The sequence below is a fragment of the Meles meles genome, chromosome 7 (assembly GCF_922984935.1).
Source record: "Meles meles chromosome 7, mMelMel3.1 paternal haplotype, whole genome shotgun sequence".
Taxonomy (NCBI): domain Eukaryota; kingdom Metazoa; phylum Chordata; class Mammalia; order Carnivora; family Mustelidae; genus Meles; species Meles meles.
In genome coordinates, this window is record NC_060072.1 from 88,783,387 (window position 1) to 88,802,121 (window position 18,735).

At 50.8% G+C, this 18,735-nt stretch overlaps 1 protein-coding gene across 9 annotated transcripts in view; it reads right to left on the minus strand.

The window, feature by feature from the left end:
• Positions 1-1,919: 1,919 nt before the first annotated feature.
• Positions 1,920-18,735, minus strand: part of GALNT6 (polypeptide N-acetylgalactosaminyltransferase 6) — a 34,823-nt gene continuing 18,007 nt past the window's right edge. For 6 of the 9 annotated variants that reach the window (XM_046012367.1, XM_046012365.1, XM_046012371.1 and 3 more), the window contains exons 6-13: positions 13,816-13,965; positions 12,571-12,805; positions 8,816-8,933; positions 7,249-7,449; positions 6,561-6,692; positions 5,850-5,951; positions 5,193-5,345; positions 1,921-4,230 (exon numbers count right to left, since the gene is read on the minus strand). In XM_046012367.1, the coding sequence (XP_045868323.1) occupies positions 4,117-4,230; positions 5,193-5,345; positions 5,850-5,951; positions 6,561-6,692; positions 7,249-7,449; positions 8,816-8,933; positions 12,571-12,805; positions 13,816-13,965 (1,205 nt within the window). In that variant the 3' untranslated portion in view covers positions 1,921-4,116. Of the gene's footprint in view, positions 4,231-5,192; positions 5,346-5,849; positions 5,952-6,560; positions 6,693-7,248; positions 7,476-8,815; positions 8,934-12,570; positions 12,806-13,815; positions 13,966-18,735 lie in introns of all 9 variants that reach the window. The other 3 variants (XM_046012373.1, XM_046012372.1, XM_046012374.1) reach the window with 2 other exon arrangements.

Below are 18,735 nucleotides of genomic sequence, written 5' to 3' on the forward strand. Positions count from 1 at the left end.
TCTCACCCACTGCACACCGTTGGTCTAGCTCAGAGGAGCACAATTTGTATTTGCATCGAAACCAAACTCTTTAGGATGGCACTTAAGGCCCTCACAGCCTCGCCTGAACTGCGTACCCAGCCTCATTTCCCCTGCTGGTCTCTCTCTTTTTTTTTTTAATTAATTAATTTAACAGACAGAGATCACAAGTAGGCCGAGAGGCAGGCAGAGAGAGAGAGAGAGAGGAGGAAGCAGGCCCCCCACTGAGCAGAGAGCCTGATGCAGGGCTTGATCCCAGGACCCTGGGATCATGACCTGAGTGGAAGGCAGAGGCTTTAACCCACTGAGCCACTCAGGTGCCCCTGGTTTGACTCTTCTGTTCTCGCTCTCAGGGTTAGATGTAGACAGTGGTTTGGATCTGCATTTCAAGGCACTGCATTTCTTCTGACTCTGCAATTCTAATTCTAGGAATGCATCCTTTTGAAATAAACACAAGCACAAAAATAAATGTACGAGGATATGGGTCATGCCTTTTTGTCACCAAGTTTTTGCAAAACTGGGAAAAAACCCAAGTATTCATCAGCAGGGAAAGGTGAAAGAACTTGGGATTAACCAAATCATGGACTACTCTCTAGCTTTTTTAAAGAACAAGTTGGACTTAAAGGAACTGACATGAAAAGATGTCCTTGAGATAGTAAATGAAGACATCAAATTGCAGATGATATGGTCCTGGGTATGTGTCTATTTGGACATTCATAGAAAAAGGGGATGGCAGGGTTTCTACACAGAAGTTATTACTTCTAGAGAATGAACCAGTAAGTATGGAGGCATTGTGAGGGCCGATTTCACTTTTTAAATACATATTGTTTGGTATCATTTGGCTTCTCTACGGCGTTACTTTTGTAATTAAAAATAAGAATATCTTCTAGGATGTTGGCTATTTTTGGCAATGGTGCCAATACGTTGCAGGTGGGAAACAGATCCCTAGGCGGGACAAGCCATTCAATGCCAAGGCGAGGCTTCTAGAGATAGTGGCACAGGGGCAGCATCAAGATTTTAAGCAAGATGTGAGTAAAGTTTTAGGTTAACACTAAGAATGGTTAGAGGGATGAATTTTAAGCAATAGTGTAAATACTGGGTTGGGGTGAGCCCAGCCTTAGCTAAGGGGAGGCCATGAACCTTTCTATCACCCCATCAGTGCTCTCTCCCTCTTTTTTTTTTTTTTTATATATTTTATCTATTTGACAGAGAGAAATCACAACTAGGCAGAGAGGCAGGCAGAGAGAGAGGAGGAAGCAGGCTCCCTGCGGAGCAGAGAGCCCGATGCGGGGCTCGATCCCAGGACCCTGAGATCATAACCTGAGCCGAAGGCAGAGGCTTAAACCCACTGAGCCACCCAGGCGCCCCCCTCTCCCTCTTCTTGACTACCTACCTCCCCTAGGCTTCCCTTCACCCCCAAATCTGGGCCTACTCTCTAGGTGTGGTGTGTAGTTTTTTCCTCTCTTCTGCTGCCCCTCTCATTCCCTATGAGTCACTCTTAGCTGGCTACCCCCAGAAGATGTTATGCTGTTTTTGTGTAGGGGTGAGGAATCTTGGCATCGCAACAGTACCCCTTCTTTGGGCATATAAGCTAAGATTGGGCTGAAGAGATGTTGAGTGATGCCATGGGGAGGAGGAGGGATATTGGGATAAATGGCAAATGATCAATACCTCATTAACGTTTGGATGTTTAGTGCAACCAAGAGTAGGGCTAGGACCAGAGTTAGGAACTATGGCTCCCTGTGGTGTACCCACATTGGGATGGCCTTCAAAGCCTTCTCAGTTGGGCCCCGACCCACTGTTCTACAGGGTCGACTTACACAGCAGGTACAGCACCAAGGGCCCACAGTTTTTGTTTCTTTAAAAACCAGAAGAAATCAAATGAATACCATCAGCCTGGATTATTTTCATCTTTATACCAATGCAATTGTAAAATGTAATTTAAGAAATTTTTCGTGAAGACAAAAAGACCCTGGTCCCATAAAAGTCATGGTGTGGCCCCAACCCTCCAGCTTCTGTATCCACTGCTCCTTCATCCTCATGTCCCCTTGGTTTTTCAGAGCCACTTGCAGCGTTGTCTCTCCGTGACTTCTCACTCTAGATGGGTGCTTGTGTGAGATGCCCCCTCAGGACTCATCCCTGAGGCCAAAGGTCAAATGTCACCATCTTTGTGAGGCCTGCCCCCAGTTCCCTAGACGGAAGGATTGTTCTTTCCATGTCACCTAGCACGGCTCTGAACACCTCCAGGCTTGTCCTGACTTGCTTCCACCTTCTTCTCCAGCGACAGTTCCACGGGGCAAGTCTCATCTTACATCTCCTTAGGTCTATGTGGCTTGACACACAGTATGGTGGCTAGATCGGGGGCCAGAGGATGTCTGGGGACAAGCGACAGTGATGTGATGGAACTTTCTAGATGTGTGTGGCTCTCCACAACCTGAATCAACAGATTTGCCGATGGATTGGCTAAGGGACAATGTGGGGGGAGGAGGAACCAAAGGCAAGTCTCCTTTACCAATGCCATAAGACCTTTATTTTCACTGGGATCTCAGGTCCAGTTCTCTTTCCAGGAAAGAATTTTTCCTTTCCTTTCCTCACCCCTGGCCTTTCCTAGCCACTCTCTCCTCTCCCGCTGTCTGGGCTACCCCAGAATGTTTCCTCTACAGGGTCCCGAAGGCTCTGAAGGAATTTACCGACTTGTGCCGGCAGAGAAGGCTGTGGTCCCACGGCGCCATCATGTGGTGAGATCCGAGATGACAGCCTGCTATCAAAAGTCCGAAGCCCTTCTGGAAGGAATGGGACACCTCCTTTGGGCAGCTGGGCTCTCTAGTTCAGGCAAAGCAGCCAGGCGTGGTGGGGTCCATCTAGCTTGGAGAAGAGCTGACGCCCATGTCGGGTCTGCGCCACTTGGGGGTACAGCAGATGAGGCCATTTCCAGGGTCATGCTCTACACGGTCTCTGCCTCCTCAGACTGCCCAGGGTTCTTGCTAGTCTCATCCGGGTTCTGGTCTCAGGTTGCCAATACCTTGCTGTGTGGTGTTGGACAAATTAGTCATCTGGCCTCAGGTTTACGATATGAAAACGAGAGGGTTGGGCTAAAGCAACAGTTTCGAATGGTGCTCACAGACCTTTAGGAGTTCAGGGGCTGCTGGGCACTGTCTTCATTTGACCTCAACTTCGCCCACTGCCACGTTATATACATAGCATTGGAAAAAGGCTTCTGGGACTGAGGCCTGAGACTCACTGTCTGCATGAGCTTGCCTTCAGACTAACATCCCAGGGTCCGCAACTGTGGTCTCCCTCATGGCTACCCGATGCCGCTGTTCTAGGCTCTGCAGAGGCCGGCCAGCCAGTAGTGATCAGCACGGAGGGAGGAGAGAATGGGAAGGCTCACGGCTAGGTGTTTAGTGTTCTTGTGGTATGGTGGCAGGAGCGCTGGTTCAGCATTCGAAATCAAGTCTCAGTCTTGGCTCCCGCCATCCACTAGCTGTGGGACTACAGACAAGCCCCGCTTTCTCTCTCTGCCTCTGCTTTCTTATCTGTAAAATGGGCCTGGTGGATCCCGGCCCGTCTTTCTCACAGGGTTACTGCGCAGATGAAAGAAGATAAAGGATTTCCATCAGGGCGCTTTCTATAAACTAATTGGCTCTAGAAACTTCAGGCAATATCAGCAGGGAGACTCTTGTAGACCTCTAGTCTCTCTGTTCGAAGGTACTGCCTCACTAGTTTTGTGGGTGCCCAAATGACCAGGGACTCAGGATGTGGCTGCAGAGGTATTTTTCTGGAATTCAGCATTGCTGACTTGGGCCCTACCCAAGTTGCCTTGCACTTAGAACTCTGTTTCAAGAACAGGAGGCAAGCTCTAGAGCTACTATCACATGTTCCAGTGGTTTCTTTCATCAACGTGGAGGACGGAAAACGGGCGCTGTGTTGTTGCAAGGAGTAGAAAGATCCTGCCTTGATATCCATTGGGTTTAGAAATCCATCTTTAAGGCCTACAGAGAAGCTGATCAACAGGTTCTCAAATATCAGGTTCCCCCAAATCCTATTTCCTGAGAGGCTTGGATCCCCATGGGAACCCCCATGGGGGTGATTGAGGACTTAGTTGAAGAGCCAGTGCTGGTGGGGGTCACTGGGGTTGCAAGGGGCCATGGCTGGCTTTTTGTCCTCAGCTGTCAGGCAGGTACCAGATCCCAAGTTCCTGATTAGCTGGTCCTAAAAGAGGACACAGTAAAAGATCAACCTGGGCTTCAGACTCTAACAGTGCTACTAGGGGGCAATGAGATGGGGAACAATAAGGAAAAAGCAAAGGAAATGCAACAAGGCACAAAGAGGACATTTCTAAATTTCTTTCTTTGCATGCCAGCTCCCCTGAGAGGATGCATTCCTGAGTTTCCACCTGGGTCCAGCGTCAATCTCCCACTTCCGGCTTTAGCCCGAGCAGCTGGAATAGAGGAAGGCGGGACCATGGAGCTAATGCTCTCAGGGACCCCTCCTCTGGATGGCCAGGCTCAAAGGCCTGAGCCCCTCCTGCCCTTCTGCCTTTGATCATATTTACAGCCTTTCTTATGGCCCGTATCTGCCTTAGAGACTGGGGTATGGTGGGGTATGAAGGCCCATGGGTACTGCTAGTCCGGGTCCAGTATTCTAGAAGTTACATTCTGTATCCTGAGGCAGTATGGTGTACTAGAAAGACCCCAGGCTTTTAAGTCAGAATGATCTAGGTCTGAATCCCAGGCCTGCCACTTACTAGTGACAGGCCTTGCCAGCTTCAGCGGGCTCATCTCCACACGGGGCGGCACTCCCTCCTCGGGAAGAGCCTCTGGAAGAGTAACCATTGTGAGTGTGAGATTTGTGCCCAGCGCACACACGGCCAGCAGGAACCGCGGGTGAATCTTCACCTTCATCTCCTTGGCTTCAGCCTAAAAATCCTTGAGCCGAGACAGCGATGGCCGGGGACCCTAAGTCCTAACCTCAGCTTCCTATCAGCAGAGCCGGACCTCTCCAGATGTTCCTTACGCCCCAAGAGCCCTGCCCGTGACCAAGCCCACTGTCTCCATCCTCTCCACAGTGTCTTGACCTTCTTGATCGGCCGAAAATGCAGAAAAGAAGGAAGGGGTGGGGGGAAGCTGTGGCCGCAGGCTCTCGATTCTGAGCTTTCTGGGCAGCTTACTCACCTGGGTCAGTTCCCATTCCTCATCCTTGGGGACTTGGCTATTTTTGCCAGTGAAGTGACAGCTCCTCAGGCCCAGGGTGCCGGCACCGGCGTGTAGACACAGCTGCTTCGCGATGTTGTGGCGAAGGTCCCTCTGGGTTGTGTACTCAAAGTACTAGAAATCAAGACAAGAGGAGGTGGAGAGTTTGCCTGCTGCCTGCCAGAGCCAAGCACCCTGAGATTCCAACCAGGAATCTTGCTTCTGGGGGAAGCATGTGAGGGGGCGCCACGCCTCAGTAATTCATGCGCCGCCTTTAGGATTTTTACCAGATCTAGGTTTTTCTGGAATAATGTTACTTAATATATATTTTACTATTTTTAAAAAAGGATTTTACTTATTTGACACAGAGAGAGAGAGAGAGCGCGCGAGAGCGCACAAGCCGGGGCGGGGGCAGCAGAAGCAGACTCCCCACTGAACCGGGACCCCACCCCGGGCCATATGGGGCTCCATCCCAGGACCCCGGGATCATGACCTGAGCCGAAGGCAGACGCTTAACCGACAGAGCCACCCAGGTGCCCCAGGAAAGGACTATGTTGAGTGGAGAAAAGAGGCCTGTGGAAAGAGTTGTTCCAGAAGCAGGCTTCGGTGGGGCCTGCCCGGTACGGTGGGGCTGCGTACCTGGTTGCCACCCAGGCCGTGACAGGTGTACATGATGAGGGGCTTCCCCCCGTGGTTGTTCTCACCCACATCCAGACACTGATCGGTGCCGAGGTTCCGGATCTGCAGAGCAGCGAGCAGAGAGGGGAACCGGAATGACACCGTTAGGAGTGGTGTGGTTTGTGGTGTGGGGCTCAACCAGAATAAATCTCTGTGGCTGGAATTCTCCTCTGCTCATTAACCCGCACCCCTGGAGATAACAGCAAAGTGAGGTGTTGAGCCCAGAGGCTGGGCACGGGCAGGCTGGGGAACCTCCCAGGCTGCCAGGTCTCTGGGAGAAGTCCTCGGCACACGGGGATTTCCTTCCGAGCAATGATTCTCCAAGTGTGATCCCCAGACTGTCAGCCTCCCCTGAGGACTTCTTAGAAACGCAAATTCTCGGGCCCCGTTCCAGTCCTACTGAATCAGGAGCCTGTGTTTTAACATGCCTTCCAGGTGATTCTGATGCAGGTGAATGAGAACCACTGCTTAGGGGTTGTTTCACCCTTACGAGGTTTTAGTTATCTCTAGAAGCCCCAAAGGAGCCTGCCCGTCTTCCTTCCGATAAAGGAGTGTAGAGAGTAAAAATTGATTCCTGTTTGCAATCCCTGGGTGGGGTAAGTATCCTGAACTGCTCTTGGGGGTGGGGGTTTCTTACGATGATGGGTAGGCAAGTTGGCCTGGGAGACTTACAGCTCCGTAGAAGGTGGGCTTCAGGTCGGGAACAAACATCTCTGGGTAGATGTTGTTCAGGAACCAGGAAAAGTTGTGACAATGTAGTTGTTCCCTCAGCTTCAGTCGTTCCGAAATGTCCCCGAAGGATTTCTGTCAACCAAGCCAGCCCCCAAAGAGTCAGTCCCACCGGCCTTGACCTACTTGTATAGTTGAAGTAGCCCAGAGTTTCTGGAGTCCCCTTCTCCCAGAATGGGTCTCCTGCTCAGGACCTGTTGGGGCTACTGGCTTAGCCCCACATCTAACCGCCCCTGCCGCCCCCGCTTTGGCTTTAGGACCCCAGCCTATAGCCTCCTCCCTCCCGCATCTCCTGTGACTCCCCTGTCAGTTTTCTCCCAGACCTCAATTCTGAGCCTCTCAGAGCAGACCCCTTCCTCCTGTGACAGGTTCTTCAAATCTGTTCTCCCTCCCCCCCTAAAAGATGCCAGGCCTCTCCAGGTGGGGACGACAAAACTCCTCTCCTCATCGCCCATCTTCAAACTCTGGCCTCCCTGGGCTCTAGCTCACAGGGTCTGAGGGGTAAAGGGAGGCACCGGTGGCGGGGGGCGGGGTAGAGATGGGCGGGCCTCTACCATTAAGCCCTTGACTAGGGTCTGGGTTGCTGCACTTTTCTTCACCCAAACCCCTCCTGAGTGCCATTTCCTCTCACCTCCTGGGCCATCTTCGCTGCCTGCATATTTCTCCGATAGAAAATCTCCTTGTAGCTATCCATCCAGACCTCAGCCAGGCGCACCTGGTTGCGAGCAATGACGCTGATGCCCTTGGGGAAGGTGTGAGGGCTCTTGGTACGGAACACGTGGCCCACCACAGAGCAAGGGATGATCTCCAGCTGGCCCCCACACTGCCACACCTGCCACAAGAGGACACAAGATAGGGCTTTCAGGGGGGTCGTGGGTCACTGGTCACTGCCCACCCCTCCCAAGCAGCTGTTCTAATCCCAGGGCGCTAGGGTCAGGGAAATGGTGCTCTCTCTCCTAGAAAAAAGGACATGGACCAGGAGTCTTCCTAGGCCATAACTATGCTCTGTGATGTTAGTTCAACTCTGATTTATGCAAATGGAGGTTTGCAGGGTCCTAAGGGTTGTCAGGGCCCACTTTAGAGAAAAGATGGTTGGCTAACTTTGTGTCTGTATACCTACTCGGAGCTTTGGTCCCTTGGCTTGTTGACCTGGGAACGGGATTTTTGTCAGCTCAGCCAGGTATTACAGGAAACTCAAGCTCCCTCGAATCAAGATACACTCGTGATCCAATTAGAACATTGCTGCATCACTTGTAGCAAGGCTAGTCCACTTCCTGGTGGGCTGGGCTGGTCACCTGAACCTTTAGCACTCCACCTTGCCAGGAGACTGAATGCAGGGCGGAGGCCCACGAATGAGCCTAGAATCAGAACCCTGGGAGCTACAGGAACTGACCTGGGGACCCTTCTCTAGGCTAGTGGAATGATTTAAGATGTCCCTCCCACCTGGGTCCTCTCCTTCTTAGGTTTTATGTTAGTAGGCATGTTGTTACTCATTTTAGTAGGGCAGCAACAGAAATACCCGGTCGTAGTCATAGTAACACGGGCATCGGTGGACATGCTTGATACGTGCCAGGCACTGTGAGAAGTGACTTCACACACGAGCTCATCTACTTGCTAATTACCTCTCCCCTTTGCGTGGGGGATGTGTGCGGACTTCATGGAGAGGAAATTCTTTCTTCCTAACCTAATCCTGATTTGCCTTATTCCTGGGATCCCTGAGCGTTTGGGCCGCCATCTTCAGTGATGCTGAATTCGCTGAGCAGAGGGTAGGAAAACTTCAAAGGCCACCAGGGCCTGTGCCCTCTAACCTGGAAGGGGAAACCCGACTTTTCCTGAGGAAGGACAGTGACTGCCGACTGACCTGTTCCGCCTTCACCCTAACACTTTTCCCACAGGCCTGATGAAAGACGTCACCAGGCCCCACACGTCCAGTTCCTTTACCACTATCATCCCTTCCCTCTGAGGAACTGAGTAATTTGTTCTGAGTTGTCCAATCTGATTCCCAAGCCCTCCCTGCACAGATGGGGGGGGTAGGGTGGGGAGAGCAGAGGAAAGGCGCCACCAGGAGGGGAAACAAACACCCTTTTAAGTCCATTTCCAGCTGTGATAACCCCGAGGCTGCCACAGCCTGAGAGATAGGGGCTCAGGCTGCCCCCTGGGCCACGGTGGCTCCCCCATGAAGCCCTCTTCACTCTCACCCGGAAGGACATTTCCACGTTCTCCCCTCCCCAGATCTCCATCTGATTATCATAGGTACCGATGTGCTCAAAGTAGGACTTGGAGATGGAGAAGAGGCCGCCGGCAAACGTCGGGGATCTGCGGAGACAGAGGGAGAAGCACGTGCATTTGTGGAGGAAGACAAGCAGAAGCCTGGTGTGGAAAGCTGTGGCCTTGGTGCTAGGCTACCACCCACCACCTCCATTACCCCTCCTCCCTGTCCACCCCCCCACCTCCTTTCTTCTTTCCTGGGAGGTGCAGCCCCACTTCCATTAATTTATTCATTCAGCAAATGTGCACGGGGCTTTATTGTGTTCTTCCCACCTTCCAGGACCAGGCCAAGGAGAGAGGTAATTATCATCCCTCTCAAAAAGCCACTCATTCATTTGTTCCCGGCAGGTTATATCAAACACGGCCCGCCGGGACCCATGCTGCACGTGAGGCACGCAGCCGAGGAAATTCTCATTGGCTGAGAGCTCAGTCTAGCAGCCGATGGGAGAGGCACACCATCCTCTTCATTTTGGCAGCAAAGTTCCTAGAGCATTGGAGATAATCAGTTATCAGAAGCTGTGTGAAGCAGTCTTTGGAAAGAGGGTGCAAACCATGAACGAACGAATGGTGTGACCCGGATGGACTCCATTCTGTTTTGGAACCCCTGGTCCTTTTCTAGGGACTAGAAAGCCATGGTGTTAGAAGGGCAAAGTCTTGCTGCACCAGAAATGTTAGCTTTGGTGGAAAGCTGCCAGCTGCTCTGAGCCAAGGAAACTGATAAGAGATGCTCCTGGAAACAGAGGAGGAAGTGAGGGGAAATTCAGCTCAATTTGGACTAACGGGTAAATCGGGAGGTTCCAAGGAGCTTCTGGCTTTCCGATAAAGGCAGGGAGGTACAGATCCACTGTAAGCGAAATGGGCAAAAAAAATGTCTCATTCCTAGACCTCACGTACCACGTTGCTCATAAGAGAGGCTGGGCTAAGAGTTGAGTGCAGGGTCAGAGCCTGAGGAAGACTGGAGCAAGGAGTCTCTATAGAACCATTAGCTGGGGGCGCCTGGGTGGCTCAGTGGTTTAAGCCTCTGCCTTCGGCTCAGGTCATGATCTCAGGGTCCTGGGATCGAGCCCTGCATCGGGCTCTCTGCTTGGTGGGGAGCCTGTTTCTCCCTCTCTCTCTGCCTGCCTCTCTGCCTACTTGTGACCTCTCTCTCTGTCAAATAAATGAATAAAATATTAAAAAAAAAAAAAAAAAAAAAGAACCATTAGCTGTTGGCGGCTGCGCCCTGGCCAGCCTGGCTTGGATGGGTTTTGCTGCCCTCAGTGGGTAGCTCCAGGTGCTACACTCAAGCAGAAAGAGACTGAAGCCTTCTGGGTAATTCCAGAACCTATCAAAGTGCTTTACACACAGCAGGTGTTCCATCAGTGCTCCCCAGACTGGACTGATGGGTCCAGGAGCCTGACCTTGGCGTTCCCCTGTGGCTCCTGAAGTAGGAGTTAGCTTCCAGAGCCACTTTCTGGAAGGAATTTCACTCAGAAGACTCTCATGCTCAGGCAGGCTTTCTGTCCCTGGTTCTGGCCTCTCCCAGCCATTCTAAGCCCTCCCCTCCAATAAGTCCTGGGAAGGCTCAGAGAGCCCTGGGACTCCAGATCATTACTTTGGAGCTAATCGGCTTCTTCTTGAGGGTCTCCCTGACCTGGGCCGTCTCTTGGCCTTGAGAGGTCTCTCTGAGCTAGAAGGTGCCGACAAATTACCTCTGAGGATAGATCTTACCTGCGGACTTCACTGTAGACCCACACCCAACGCCCTCTGGCAACTCCCTGTACTTCCTGGGCCCTTTTCCTCTCCTCTTAGGCACCTGCCAGCTTTGAGGGTGGAGGATGGGAGGCTACTGCCCGCAGGCCTCCTGGTGAGCTACCACGCAAAGCGCCTGGGGTAAGCCATGCACATGGCCAGGGCGCCTACACCAGGGAACAAATCCATTCCCCAAACACTGGAGCTTTGTCTTGTAGTGGCATGGTCCTCAGACACTGGAGCAAGGGACAGCAGTGATTGGCGAGGGCCAGGTGCCCTGTCCCTGACTCTGCCACTGTCTGCCTGGCCCCCAGTTGGGGGACGGGGGCTTTGTTGCCGTGCACAACAAACAAAAGACATCCATGAAACAAGCGCTGGGTCGGTAGGGACTTCCAATTTCTTTTCTCTCTCCAGCCTTCTCTTTTCTTCTTTCCCTCTTCGGTTGCTTCTTTTCCTCCTTCTAATGGAGACAGAGCAAGTTGGCTGGTCGGGACCATGGGATGCCTCCCTGTGGCACCCACAGGGTCTACTGAGGCTCTGGGGGGCACTTCCTAGGATGTGGGCCTGCGGAGGGGAAGGAACTGTAACCCTCTCCTCCTTTCAATCCTTCCCTCTTACCTCTCTGCTTACCGATCCCCCAACCTTTGCTCCCTCCATCCCTGATGTATATTCAGTTAAGCTTCCTGGCCAGTATAGGAAAAAATGGCACAGACAATCCCAAACCAGAGCTCTCTCTAAAAGTAATTCCCCAGCTCCGGTTGGCTGTTAAAATAAACTTGTGGGGGCACCTGGCTGGCTCAGTCAACAGAGCACACGACTCTTGGTCTCAGGGTCATGAATTCGAGCCCCGTGTTGGGTGTGGAGCCTACTTAATAAATACATAAAATAAAATAAACCTGTGGTCCCTAACAATGCCAGAGGGCAATCTGGAGAGGGAAGGACAGGGTGGGTGGATGCGGGGCAGACCCAGCTGGGCATTAAACAGTGGATAAGCTGGGGCACCAGGGTGGCTCAGTCACTAAACATCTGACTTCAGCTCAGGTCATGATCCCAGAGTCCCAGGATCGAGCCCCGAATCAGGCCCCCTGCACGACGGGAAGCCTGCTTCTCCCTCTCCCACTCCCCCTGCTTGTGTTCCCTCTCTCACTGTGTCTCTGTCAAATAAATAAATAAAATCTTTAAAAAACAAAACAAAACACTGGGTAAACTTTCAAGTATCCACACCATAGCTCAGGGGTGGGCACACTATTACGGCCTACAGGCCAGAGCTGGCCTGACCTCATAAGGCGCTGGGCAAAGAATGACTTTTACACTTTTCAATGGTGGTTAAATGAAAACAAACCAACAAGGAAGAATGTGCAACAGACTGTACGTGGCCGGAGGACCCCAACGACTTGCTGTCTGGCCCTCTACAGGAAAAGTGCAGGGCTTCGATAACACACTGCAAACAGCCAAACACATGTCTAGTTTCCTTCAGTATGTTTCCAGCCCTTTCGAAGACAGTGACCTGGGAGTACAAGGCCCGCTATTACAAGGGCGATTTGACAGCGGCCTCTACCCCCCATCTCTCTGCACCTCTGCATGTACCTGTCATGAACTTCTACATGTGGGGAGCAATAAAAAGACAAGCTACGTAAAGCCCTCAGTCAGTGCCTGGCACACAGTAAGTGGTGAAGAAGACCGGTGGGTCACAGTGGGAGGCAGCGCAGGGCTGTGGTTAGGGGCGTGGGCTTTGGATCCTTATTCCACCAGGTGTATCGTCTGAGGCTGACTGCTTCTCCCTAGGAGGCTGGGTTCTCCCCTGTAAAGCAGGCTAATCCTAGTACCTGCCTCAGAGGGGATAAGGAGTAAGGAAGCTATACCACATGCTTCGTGGCGTGCCTAATACACGTGGACCTAAGACAGCCCGGGTCCCTGGAAGCCAGCTGGGGGCTCAGCAGGCTACGGTCCTTACTTGATGGGGTAGGTCTCATCTTTGCGCCTCTGCTTCTCATGGGTGGGGAGAGCCTCCCAGCCAAAGGTCAGACTCCAGTCAAAGTTGCCACGGCTGTGGACTCGGCCCCTCGGGACAGGCTTGGAGAACTCGAAAGTGTTCAGGTCGATGGTGACGATGTCTGGGCTCACCACCGCCGTCTCCTCCTCAGCAATGCGAGCCAGGAGGGGCTCCAGCCAGCCGTGGAAGCACTCACCTGCAGGTCGGGACCAGAAGACAGCAGTCAGGGTTGTGCCCCAGCTGAGCCCAGGCCTCACACCCACAGGGAGACTCAGGAGGGCAAGAGAACCTTCCCGATACTTCCTACTATTAGAGAAATGGAGGCAAGTGCCACAGTTGTAGAAAGCATAGACAGATCTCCCGAGGCCCTCCTACCTACCCCCCTCACCCAACCAAAAGGTGGAGGTAACTTTGAAGGGAAGAATGGAGGTCCGAGGGGAGTAACATGGTCAACTCAAAGGATCCAAAGCACAGGGAAGGACCCAGATGGGTGACCTTTCAGGGTTTCCAGCCTGTCGGCTGAATCAGCCCTCCAAGTGTGGATTCAGAAGGGGGTGTCCCCTCTTCCAGAGGGACCGCACCTGAAGCTTCAGCTCTGGTTCTGGAATAATAATTCACTTCACTCATCTAGCCCTTTGAGATTTTCAGTGAACTGTAGAGATTACTTTATCTGGCCATTGGTGAGTAAGGTTGGTATCTTCATTCCCACTTTACAAATGGGGAAACTGAGGTTCAGTTACTGGCAGAGCCAGAAGGCCAACCCAGGTCTCCTGACTCCAAGTCTAGAGTTTTCCCTAATACATATCACTGCTTTCAGGGAACAATTTCTTTCCGGACAATGGCGGGGAGGTGTCTGGGTTTGGGGCAAAGAGAAGGCCTTTTGCACTCCGTGTGGCCCTATGGGAGAGCTCCATACAAACTAGTTCCCATGGGTGACAGGAGGCCTCTTTGCGGACTGAGCTCAGAATGAGGTACCGAGCAAGCAAGGAAGAGAGAGGCTCCAGAGCACATCCTTGGGCTGGGATGAGCAGAGGGCATGCGAAGCTAGCTGAAGTGAGTCCCCAGCCGCCTTTACTCCCAGAAACAACAGGGACCTTGGTGATGCCCTGGCCCCTCCGGCTCTTCGCTCCGTCTGGGCGTGGGAGGGGGGTGGGACCGGAGCACCCTCGGGCCTCCTGGGTGCGAGGCTGGTCCCCTTGTACTCACAGTGGGCGTCCAGGAAGGTGAGCACCTCCGCCTGGGCCACACTGGCCCCCAGCAGCCGGGCAGTGATCAAGCCCTTCCGCTCCACCTGCCGCACGACCCTCACCACCTGCATCTTCTTCACGTACTGCTCCAGTTGCTCCTTTAAGTAGTCTGGAAGGGACAGCGTCCTTGGTGCCGGCTCACCGCTGGGTGGCAAACCCCGTGCCCCCCACGGTGAGCGCCAAGCTGGGTGCGCTGGAGCCTCCCACCAGCCCGGACAGCTAATGAAGAGGTGATTCCGTGGAGGCAGGAAGCCCTGGGTGTGGCCAGCGCCCTGTGCCCCCCACACCCACCGGGCAGATCCTGCACAGGTTTACCTAGGAACCTCCCCCCCTCCGAGACAGGACCTGGGAGTCGTGGTTCTTTGGTCTCTAGTCAAGGATAAACTTCCGCCAAAGGCACTCAGCAGCCCCTGGGTCTCTCCATCTTCTCAGCCACCACCTTTCGTAACTGGGATTCCAATCTCCTCTCTTCCCCACACCTGGGGGGCTGCGGCAGTCCTTTCTCAGGACCCCGACTCCCTGTCTCCGGGGCCCTCCCAAGTGAGCGCAAAGGCAGAGCACACACAAAGGCTGATTTCTGGCTTGCTGGGTCAGTCATGAGCAGTCGTGCTCTAACCCTCTTTATTAACCCCTCTGCATGGAGAAATCTTTTAGAAGATGAAAAGATACTGAGCAGCTTTTTAATTAAATTAAAAAAACCCAGGTACCAAGTGTCAGCCCTGTGGCGGTCGCAGGGGTGAGTCTGCCGCCCAGGGAAGTGGGACCGCAGGGAGGTGATCAGCGACACCCCCTCCCCGCAGCTGGGGTTGTGCAGGGCTGGGGAGCCTGTAGTGGGTGCAACCATCCTGAATTTGGGGGTGTGTGGGGGGAGGATAGCTCTGCTGAGATCTCCAGCTCCTTCTGAGCCGAGGGCTCACTTCATAACACTGCTATTCATTCTGAAATCCTCAAGGCTTTCAAAATAGCTCTCTTCTGAAACAATCCACCTTGAAACTCACTCTGAATCTTATTTATGGTTTATTCACCGCTCTACGGTTTATCTGTGCCATGGTTTTACTCCCGACTGTGCAGAATGGAGTGGCCTAGCCTTTCAGAAGAGGCAGAGAGCAGGCACGACAGAAGTGTGGCCTTTCTGCGTGGGGCTGTGGGATCAGCCCAGTGCTTAGGTCTTGCTTCAAATGCAGTGTTATACAAACTGCGGGGCCTGAACTCAATTAATTTTGGGGGAGTATGATTGATTTCTCTTCCCCACCCCCCACACAATGCCCAAATACTTGAGCACCTACCATGTGCCCACCATTGAACTGGGTGCTTACATGTCGACTTTCTTACTTAATCTTTTCTATGAAGATTAAAATGCTCTGAAATCTGGGTATTGTTCCTGATATTTAGGGGTCAAAACTGGACTCATTTGGCTTCAGCAGTCCAGAGCTCTCCAAACACATGCTCACACACTGCCTAGGTGCCAGATGTTATCCAGGGCAGGGACGGGCCTGGTCTGGGTCTTGTCTGGGTTTTGCCCTCAGGAACTCCTGGGCTCATAATCCAACTAGCGCCCCATGTGCTGGCTCTAACAGGAAGGAGGAGGGGGGACGTCAACCAGGAGCTTCACCTTCTCAGCATGGCTGATGTTTCCCCTAAGAACTCACCTAACTGTGCTCAGAGGAAGTGCATGGTGGTGGAGATAAACCAAGGACAAAGCATCATAGGAAGTGGGTTTTGTGGTGAGAGACTGAGAAGCACTGAGCTGTGAACCCCAGGGGGTGCTAAGCTCTACAAAGCCCTTCTCCCACGCCTTCCTTCCAGTCTCAGGTGGTTAGGCTGGACCAGGGGTTTCGGAGCATGAGCCCTCCGCCCTTCTAGGGGAGTGAGACAACTCCCCTAAGGAATGCTTCTCCTTCCTGTCACACCCCTGGACCCATCAGACATCTGTCCAAGATACGAGCGGAGCTGAGTGTGGAGACAGGTAAGCCCATCCATACTCTCTTAGGTTCCCCAGACGCTCGCCTCCTAATTCAGGTTCAACAACCCACCACCCCAGCCCAGCTCCATTCCTCATGACTGGAGTCTATGAGACTCCTGTGACCTTGAATACACACGCACTATTCAGTGCCACAGTCTGAACTACCATCTATACGCAGGTGGCTCCTAGGTCTTTTCTCCTGGTCTTGCCATCTTTACTTGGGTGTCTAACAGCACCACAAACCTAACACGCTCAACATGGATCCAGATTGCCTCCCAACCTGCCTGCTTCTAGTCTCCCCATGTCAGGATGTGGTACCAGCATCCCTCCAGCAGCTTTAACCCAGGAGTCATGCTGGATTCTTCCCTTTTCTCACCCACCACAATCAGTCCATCAGCCAGTACTTATGCTCTCTCTAATAAATAAATAAATAAAAATAAATAAACAAAATCTCTCTCTCTTTTTTTTTAAAGAATACAATACTTAGGAAAAAAAAAAGAATAAAATACTTAGGAATAAATGTAACCAAAGAGATGAAAGACCTATATTCTGAAAACTATAAGACACTGTCGAAAGAAATCACAGATAAATGGAAATCACAATAATAAATCACAAACAAACAAATAAATAAACAAATCACAAATAAATGGAAAGATATACCATGCTTTGGAAGGGAAGAACTAATATTGCTAAAATGTCCTTACTACCCAAAGCAATCTACAGATTCAGTGCAAATATCAATAGCATTTGTCACAGAACTAGAACAAATAGTTCTAAAATTCACGTGGAACCACAAAAGATCCCAAATAGCCAAACCAATCTTGAGAAAGAAAAACAAAGAGAGAGGTATCAAAATTCCAGATTTCAAACTGCAAGTCATAGTGTTCAAAGCCCAAAACAGACACATAGATCAAAGGAACAAAATACAGAGCCCAGAAATAAACCCGTGCTTATAGGGTCAATCTATGACAAAGGAGGTAAAAATATACAATGCAGAAAAAAGAAATAGTCTCTTCAATAAATGGTGTAGGGAAAACTGGACAGCAACATGCAAAAGGATGAAGCTGGATCCCTTTCTTACACTGTACACAAAAATAAACTCAAAATGGTTTGTTAAAGGCCCAAATATAAGACCTGAAACCATAAAATTCCTTAAAAGAAAAAAAAGTAAGCAGTAATCTCTTGGACATCAACTTCAGCAATATTTTTTTTCTGGAAGTGTCTCCCCAAGCAAGGGAAATAGAAGCAAAAATAAACAATTGGGACCACAACAAACCACAAGGCTTTTACACAGAGAAGGAAACGATCAACAAAATGAAAAGGCAACCCACTGGAAGGGAGATGATATTTGCAAATCATATATCCAATAAAGGGCTAATATCCAAAATATGTAAAGAACTCATACAACTCAACACCAAAAACCAAATAATTTGATTAAAAAATGGGCCAAAGACCCGAACAGACAAATTTCTAAAGAAGACATACAGATGGGGTGCCTGGGTGGCTCAGTCCTTAAGTGTCTGCCTTGGGCTCAGGTCATGATCCCAGGGTTCTGGGATTGAGCCCCGCATCAGGCTCCTTGCTCGGCAGGAGGCCTGCTTCTCCCTCTCTCTCTGCCACTCCCCCTGCTTGTGTTCCCTTTCTCACTGTCTCTGTCAAATAAATAAATAAAATCTTAAAAAAAGAAGACATCCAGATGGCCAACAGACCCATGAAAAAAAGATGCTCAACATTACTCATCATCAGGAAAATGCCAATCAAAACCACAATGAGATATTACCTCACACCTGTCAGAATGGCTAGTATCAAAAAGACAAGAAATAAGTGCTGGTAGAGGATGTGGAGAAAAGGGAACCTGTGCACTGTTGGTGGGAATGTACATTGGGGCTGCCACTGTGGAAAACAGTATGGAGGTTCCTCAAAAAACTAAAAATAGAAGTACCAAACAATCCATTAATTCCATTTCTGGATATCTACCTGAAGAAAACAAAAAATCTTATTTGAAAAGATATATGCACCCCTAGGTACATTGTAGCATTATTTATAATATCTAACATATGGATATTGTCCATCAATTGACGAATGCATAAAGAAGATGTGGTGTATATACACAATGGAATATTACTCAGCCATGAAAAATAACGAGCTCTTGCCATTCAGGACAACACAGCTGGAGCTAGAGGGTATAATGCCAAGTGAGGTAAGTCAGTCAGAGAAAGATAAACACTGTATGATTTCACTCATATGTGGAAACCAAAGATTTTATTTATTTATTTTAGAGAGAGCAAGCATGAGTGGGGGGAGGAGCAGAGGAAGAGGGACAAGCAGACTCCCACCTGAGCGTAGAGCCCGATGTGGGGCTCGATCCCACAACCCTGAGATCATGACCTGAGCTGAAATCAAAGTCGGAGGATACTGAAGACATTATGCAAAGTAGAATAAACCAGAAACAAAAGGAAAAACACTGAATAACTCCACTTATATGAGGTACTTTGTCAAATTCATAGAGACAGGAAAGTAGAATGGGGGTTGACAGGGGCTGGGGAAAGGAGGGAAGAGGGAGTCATTGTTTAAAAGGTACAGAGTTTCAGTTTAGGAAGATGAGGGAGTTCTGGTGATGATGGATGATTTCACAACAATTTCAAGGTATTAAATGCCACTGAAGGGTGCGCTTAAAAACGGTTAAGATGGTAAATTTTATGTTATGCCTATTTTACCACACACAGATACACACACAGGGAAAATCCAAACACTGACCACTGCTTACAAAGGTCTTGGATTCAGTTTTGCTCATCTCTTCAACTCACTTTGTACCAGTGGTCTTTTTGTCTGTTTGCTCGCTGTAGCCCCGCTGCCTTATTTCTGCCCCATTAACACACCTAACCTCAGGGGCTTTCCACTTAGCAGCGACCAGCT